Source organism: Triturus cristatus, chromosome 1_1, assembly GCF_964204655.1.
Source record: "Triturus cristatus chromosome 1_1, aTriCri1.1, whole genome shotgun sequence".
NCBI classification, from domain to species: Eukaryota; Metazoa; Chordata; class Amphibia; order Caudata; family Salamandridae; genus Triturus; species Triturus cristatus.
This window is the reverse complement of record NC_140579.1, coordinates 3,177,230-3,185,191: the sequence shown is the minus strand read 5'-3', so window position 1 is coordinate 3,185,191 and position 7,962 is coordinate 3,177,230. Positions and strand designations below refer to the sequence as shown.

General features: G+C 49.5%; 1 protein-coding gene across 1 annotated transcript in view; it reads left to right on the top strand.

The window, feature by feature from the left end:
• Nucleotides 1–344: 344 nt before the first annotated feature.
• The window catches only part of LOC146869052 (E3 ubiquitin-protein ligase TRIM39-like), a 95,508-nt gene continuing 87,890 nt past the window's right edge, over nucleotides 345–7,962 (top strand). Inside the window, exon 1 of the mRNA XM_085645090.1 lies at nucleotides 345–758. Coding sequence (XP_085501216.1) covers nucleotides 345–758 — 414 coding nt within the window. The remainder of the gene's footprint in view (nucleotides 759–7,962) is intronic.

The window sequence follows — 7,962 nt, the reverse complement described above, 5'->3', positions numbered from 1 at the left end:
AGATTAAAAAACATGAAGCCAAAGCAGGTATTTTGCAGGCTTTGAAACCTAAAGGTAAAATTGCAAACGCAGGAAGAAATTGCCTAAAAAGTATTTTTCAATATGTACAATTCTTAAACAATGATTCTAATCAACATATTTTTTTTAAAAATACAATGGATTTTACAGAAAATCGCTCTTGAGACTTGCAGAAAATGAGAACAAAACCAAGTGGCAGTTCCGTCCTGCTCTGACTGTAACATGATGAACCTGGAAGTCCCAGCGCAGCCAGAGACGGGCAGATGCACAGACACACCCACTTCACACCGAGAGAAATGAAACTTAACTTCCTGCATCTCTGAATCATGGCGGCAGCAGCTCAGCTCGGGAAGCTCCAGGAAGAGGCCACTTGTTCCATCTGTTTGGAATATTTTAAGGATCCTGTGTCCATCGAGTGTGGACACAACTTCTGCCGCTCCTGCACCACTCAGAGCTGGGAGGGAAGAGATGGAAACTTCCCCTGTCCACAGTGCAGGGAAATATCTTCTGGGAAAAGCCTCCGACCCAACAGGCAACTGAAGAACATGGTGGAAATTGCAAAACAGCTTCATCTGCCCCCCGTGAGGCCCCCGGAGGAGACTCTGTGTGAGAAACATCACGAGAAACTGAATCTGTTCTGTGCAGAGGATCAGAGGATGATATGTGTGGTGTGCTGGGAGTCCAAGGAGCATACAACACACTCAGCAAGTCCTCTAGAGAAGGCTGCAGAGGAGTACAAGGTATGTCTGTGGGTGTTCAGGGATCACAGTTTCACACTATGATCCCCATTGAGGAACCTGCATATGACTATAAGGGGTGTGTGTGTGTATGTGTGTGTGTGTGTGTGTGTGTGTGTGTCAATTGAAGATCACGGGGTATGTCTGTGGACATTCAGGGATCACAAAGTGACTCTGTGAGCCCCATCAAGGAGGCAGCCAAAAAGCACGAGCTGTGTGTGAAAGTATTTAGAGGTCACAAGTCACTCTGTGTACCCCATAGAGTCGGCTGCAGAGGAGCACAGTGTGTGTGTGCTCAGGATTCACTAGTGAATACACTCCTCGAGGCTTTCAGAAGTTACAATGTCTCTGGGTCTTCAGTGATCAACGGCGCCCTGTGAGTCCCATAAAGATAGTTGTCCAAGAGCACAAGTTATGTGAGTGGGTGCTCAGAGCTCACTAATGAAGACATGCAATGAGTCATACAAAGGAATACAAGGTAAATAAGTTGGAATTTAGGAAATCACAGGTTGTTCAAGCCTCAAAGAAGGGTCTGGAAAAGAGGACAAGGCACGTCTGTGGGCATTCAGGGATCACAAAGCCACACTGAGCCCCAGTGAAAAACCTGCAAACAAGCACAAGGTGCGTGTGGGTGTTTAGGAACGACAAGTGAAGAGCACAAGGTATGTCTGTGAATATTCAGGGAACACAAAGTCACTTGGTGAGCCACACCAAGGGGCAGCCAGAGAGCACAAACTGTGTGTGAGTGTTCAGAGGTCACAAGTTACCCTTTGTTTCGGGCGACCAGATGGCTCTGTGTCACTAGAACGCCATTTTTCTATTCCTGGACTTTGCTCTTATATATCATTTTTATCTGGTGTGTTGAAGCAATAGGATTCAGTAAAATGAACCAAGACCACAACTCCCAGAATGCACTAATATGTTAACTCAAAAGCTCCGAAATGTAAAGTTTGAGTGCCTGTGGCATGGCATCATCTAGTCACCCTACTTGTGAGTGCCATTGAGGAGACTGCAGAAGAGAACGGGGTATGTTTGTGGATGTTCAGTGAATCAAAAGTCCATAGAGGAGGCTGCTAAGAGCTCTTGGTATGTCTGTGATTGTTTCTAGATCATAATGTGCCAGTTGGCCCCAAAGAGAAGTCTGTGCAAGGAGTGTATGTGGGTGTTCAGGATTTACAAGTGAAGACACTCTGTAAGTTACCCAGAGGAAGAACCTGCAGAGGAGCACAAGGTAGGTGTGTTGGTGTTCAGGTACCACAAGTTAAGTCACTTGTTAAGTCTTTATGAGGATACAAAGTATGTTTTCGGGTGTTAAGAGATCACATTTCACCCTGTGGATCCAATAGAGAAGTGTGCCCAAGAGCACATGGTAAATATGTGGGAGGTCAGGATTCACAAGTAAAGACATCCTCCGAGTCTCACAGGGGAATACAAGTTATGTATGTCTGCTTTTAGGGATCAGAGGTGGAACACTATGAGCCTCATAGAAGAGGATGCAGAAGAGCACAAGATATGTCTGTGGGTATTCAGGGATCAAAGTGGACTCCGTGGATCCCCTGGAAAAGACTGCCCAAAGTCACAAGGTATATGTGTGGGTGGTTAGGGATCGTAAGCAAAGGCACTCTGTGAAACCTATATAAGAAACAGGAAAAGAGCACAGTGCGGCTATCGGAGCGCTGAGACAACAGGTGTATACCTTGAGCCACAGAGGCGGCTGCAGAGGATCAGAAGGGATGTGTGTGGGTGTTTTTGGATCTCACGTGGTACTCAAAGGGTTCAGTGTGGTAATGACAGTTGTTGGTGTCAGAAGGCTTGATGCAGCAATGTAGGGTGTAGCACACAGTCCCGCAAGGGTATCAGACACAGCAGAAGATGTGCAGCAATGCAGTGTGTAGTACACAGGCTCCCAAGGGTATCAGACACAGCAGAAGATGTGCAGCAATGCAATGTGTAGCACACAGGCCCACAAGGGCATCAGACCCAGCAGAAGATGTGCAGCAATGCAATGTGTAGCACACAGGCCCAGAAGGGTATCAGACACAGTAGAATATGTGCAGCAATGCAATGTGTAGCACACAGGCCCACAAGGGTATCAGACACAGCAGAAGATGTGCAGCAATGCAATGTGTAGCACACAGGCCCACAAGGGTATCAGACACAGCAGAAGATGTGCAGCAATGCAATGTGTAGCACACAGGCCCACAAGGGTATCAGACACAGCAGAAGATGTGCAGCAATGCAATGTGTAGTACACAGACTCCCAAGGGTATCAGACACAGCAGAAGATGTGCAGCAATGCAATGTGTAGCACACAGGCTCCCAAGGGTATCAAACACAGCAGAATAGGTGCAGCAATGCAATGTGTAGTACACAGGTTCCAAAAGCATCTGTGCAGATGACTCCCCGCAATGCAATGTGTAGTGCACAGGCTCCCAAGAGCATCTATGCAGATGACCCCCAGCTATGCAGGGTTCATCAGGCAGAGGTTCAGCTGGGATGGTTGCTCGTCACAGACCCCGTAGAAGCCTGTTGCCTCTTTTCTGTTGCAAACTCTGTAAGGGGCTGGAGTCTGAATTGTATTTCAGATGCTGGAAAGGGTTGGAACCTGCCCTGATGTAAACTCTCAGGCCAACTCCCTGATTCCGGTCATAGGCCCTGAGAGCGGCTGATGTCTGCTCCCTATCTCTTGCTGTCTGTTTCTTGCCTTCTACTTTGTGTGGTGTCTGCTCTCTGTTCTCTCTCACAGACCCTGTATGAAGCTGGCACCTGCCCTCTTGATGTAAATGTGTGTCCTCTGTGTACATGGCGCTGGTGTCTGCTCTCTCACTTTGACGATCTGTTTTCTCAGTCACAGGCATTTCTGAGGCTGGTTGCTCTCCTGCTGAGCCTGTCTGTTCTTCATCTGAGATCCTGTAGGAGTAGGGTACCCGCTCCCTCAATATGTCTATTCTCAGTCACAGACCCTTTATGAGGCTGGTTGCTCTCCTGCTGTGCCTGTCTGTTCTTCATCTGAGATCCTGTAGGAGTCGGGTACCCACTCCCTCAATATGTCTATTCTCAGTCACAGACCTTTTATGAGGCTGGTTGCTCTCCTGCTCTGCCTGTCTGTTCTCCATCTGAGATCCTGTAGGAGTCTGGTACCCGCTCCCTCAATATGTCTTGTCTTAGTCACAGACCCTTTATGAGGCTAGTTGCTCTCCTGCTGTGCCTGTCTGTTCTCCATCTGAGATCCTGTAGGAGTCTGGTATCCACTCCCTCAATATGTCTATTCTTAGTCACAGACCCTTTATGAGGCTGGTTGCTCTCCTGCTGTGCCTGTCTGTTCTCCATCTGAGATCCTGTAGGAGTCTGTTACTCGCTTCCTCAATATGTCTGTTCTCAGTCACAGACCCTTTATGAGGCTGGTTGCTCTCCTGCCGTGCCTGTCTGTTCTACATCAGAGATCCTGTAGGAGTCTGGTACCCTCTCTCTCACAGACCCTGTAAGCTGCTGGCACTTGCTCACTTCCTGTGACTGTTCTGTGTCACAGACCATGTAAAAGTTTGGTTCTCTCTCTCTCGTATGTGGTATGTGTTTTCTGTTGCAGACCCTATATGGGGCTGGCACCTGGTCTCTTGCTGTGTCTCTCTGTTCTCTGTCACAGGCCCTGCCTGGGGTTGCGGCCTGCACTCTTCCTGTGCCTGTCACAGACTGTGATCATTTCTTTGGTTGTCTGTTCTCTCTCACAGACCCTACATGGCGCTGGCACCTGCTCTCCCGCTGTGTTCTGCTATTCTCTGTCACAGGCCCTGCCTGGGGTTGCGGCCTGTTCTCTTCCTGTGCCTGTCACAGACTGTGATAATTTCTTTGGTTGTCTGTTCTCTCTCACAGACCCTACATGGGGCTGGCACCTGCTCTCCCGCCGTGTTCCTCTATTCTCTGTCACAGGCCCTGCCTGGGGTTGCGGTCTGCACTCTTCCTGTGCCTGTCACAGACTGTGATCACTTCTTTGTTGTCTGTTCTCTCTCACAGACCCTGCATGGGGCTGGCACCTGCTCTCTCACTGTGTTCCTCTATTCTCTGTCACAGGCCCTGCCTGGGGTTGCGGCCTGCACTCTTCCTGTGCCTGTCACAGACTGTGATCACTTCTTTGTTGTCTGTTCTCTCTCACAGACCCTGCATGGGGCTGGCACCTGCTCTCTCGCTGTGTTCCTCTATTCTATGTCACAGGCCCTGCGTGGGGTTGGAGCCTGCACTCTTCCTGTGCCTGTCACAGACTGTGATCATTTCTTTGGTTGTCTGTTCTGTCTCACAGACCCTGCATGGGGCCAGCACCTACTCTCTCGCTGTGGCTCTCTTTTCTCTCTCACAGGCCCTGCATGGGGTTGGGGCCTGCACTCTTCCTGTGCCTGTCACAGACTGTGATCATTTCTTTGGTTGTCTGTTCTCGCTCACAGACCCTGCATGGGGCCAGCACCTGCTCTCTCACTGTGTTCCTCTATTCTCTGTCACAGACCCTGCCTGGGGTTGGGGCCTGCACTCTTCCTGTGCCTGTCACAGACTGTGATCACGTCTTTGGATGTCTGTTCTGTCTCACGGACCCTGCATGGGGCCGGCACCTGCTCTCTCGCTGTGGCTCTCTTTTCTCTGTCACAGACCCTGCCTGGGGTTGGGGCCTGCACTCTTCCTGTGCCTGTCAATGACTGTGATCATTTCTTTGTTGTCTGTTCTCTCTCACAGACCCTGCATGGGGCTGGCACCTGCTCTCTCACTGTGTTCCTCTATTCTCTGTCACAGGCCCTGCGTGGGGTTGGGGCCTGCACTCTTCCTGTGCCTGTAACAGACTGTGATCATTTCTTTGTTGTCTGTTCTCTCTCACAGACCCTGCATGGGGCTGGCACCTGCTCTCTCACTGTGTTCCTCTATTCTCTGTCACAGGCCCTGCGTGGGGTTGGGGCCTGCACTCTTCCTGTGCCTGTCACAGACTGTGATCATTTCTTTGTTTGTCTGTTCTGTCTCACAGACCCTGCATGGGGCCAGCACCTGCTCTCTCGCTGTGGCTCTCTTTTCTCTCTCACAGACCCTGCCTGGGGTTGGGGCCTGCACTCTTCCTGTGCCTGTCACAGACTGTGACCATTTCTTTGTTGTCTGTTCTCTCTCACAGACCCTGCATGGGGCTGGCACCTGCTCTCTAACTGTGTTCCTCTATTCTCTGTCACAGGCCCTGCGTGGGGTTGGGGCCTGCACTCTTTCTGTGCCTGTCACAGACTGTGATCATTTCTTTGTTGTCTGTTCTCTCTCACAGACCCTGCATGGGGCTGGCACCTTCTCTCTCGCTGTGGCTCTCTTTTCTCTGTCACAGACCCTGCGTGGGGTTGGGGCCTGCATTCTTCCTGTGCCTGTCACAGACTGTGATAATTTCTTTGGTTGTCTGTTCTGTCTCACAGACCCTACATGGGGCTGGCACCTGCTCTCCCGCTGTGTTCCTCTACTCTCTGTCACAGACCCTGCCTGGGGTTGGGCCTGCACTCTTCCTGTGCCTGTCACAGACTGTGATCATTTCTTTGGTTGTCTGTTCTGTCTCACAGACCCTGCATGGGGCTGGCACCTGCATGGGACAAGGTCAAGAGATGGTTCATCAGTCGAGGGGGTGTATGTTATGTTACATTCATTTAATAAAGCTCAATGAATCACACCTGGAGCTGCATCTTGGCACTCGGCCTGCACATAACTTGCACCTAATAACTGAAACAGTCAGGTTTCCAACAGTTTTTGTAATTTAGCAAAATCCGAGCAGCAGCAGCGGTAGAGTGAAAGCTGATTCCATGCCGCCGGGCAGTGTAGGAGAACGCTCTGCCCCCATATCTTGAGGCACGAATGCGAGGAATGGTTGGATTGCCTTCTCGATGGTTCTGAGTGTGCGAGCAGGACAATGATAACGGTATTCGCCTTTCAGATACAGAGGAGATTTGCCCATCAAAGCTTTGTGGGTAGGGCAGCTTCTTTTGAAGACAATGCGCTTTCTGACCGGAAGCCGGTGGAGGGCCCTGTAGGTGGGGACAGAAGGAGAGCCTGATGGGAGGCTACAAACCAAACAGACAGCCGTACTGTGCACCACCTGTAGGTTGTTCATCTTGTAGTGGCTATGTGGCTTTTCATAGCCAATTCCTGGTCTATTTTAATCAGGTTTCTGACAGATTGTCTTGGACAGGGGACTGACCCCAATTCAGGAGGCCACCAGTCAGGAGACCAGAGATGCTGGGTTTTGCCAAACTGCAGGAACTGCGTCTTCTCTCGTTCAACTGAAGACAGTTCTTAGACATCCGCTCTGCCATAATCCTCATACAATATCGAACTCGGCGTATGGCACCGTCAATGTCCCGTCCCAGGGAGATGACCAACTGGGCATGGTGGGTATAAGAAATGTCTTTAAAAGCAGAGGCTTTAACGATCTGAGCCAAAGGAGCGACATAGATGTTAAACAGCGTCGGGCTCAATGATGAGCCCCGTGGTCCACCTTTGGGGATGGAACCAGATGATATTTAAATGGACCCAGGGTGATTATTTGAGTCCGGCCACCTAAAAAGTCTAATAATTTAAGGGGAATTTTGGTTGCTGGAGGTAAATTTGGCACAAGATTATCTGTGTATGATGAGTACACCTTTGAATTCCATTTTAGAAAATGTTTTTCAATGATTGCCAATGGCTGTGAGATGTAGCCACTCATATTAATTTTGACATGGCATTGAAGCACTGGTTTCCACTACATGGTCACTTTCCATTTGACATAAGAAAAATGCACATTATGTCACAGGGTGAGGATTATTAAGATTGTATGACAAATGTGTGGTATATGTATAATGGGGACTTTCTGTTTTATTTCGAGCCCTGACGAAATAGTTGGGCGAGATACTCAAAATGACGAAACACGAGTTGGCAGTGGGCAAGAAAAAATAATGAGTAAACATGGAACAAAAATGAACTTCTTATTTGAAGACTAATTTCAGAAATTGCTTGTATAAATTCACGTGTGCATAAGACTGTATAATTATTTAAAAAGTCAGCCGACCACTGAAGGACAGCACCTCTCACACCGATCTCATGCAGTCTGCTAGGGGTCCAGCAGCACAAGCATAGCAGGGGCGCCCATATCCAAAGAACGGCGGATGGAAGCAGCGACTGCAGCCCGTGCAGTCTGTGTGCTGTGGGCCGCCGAGGGGTCCAGCAG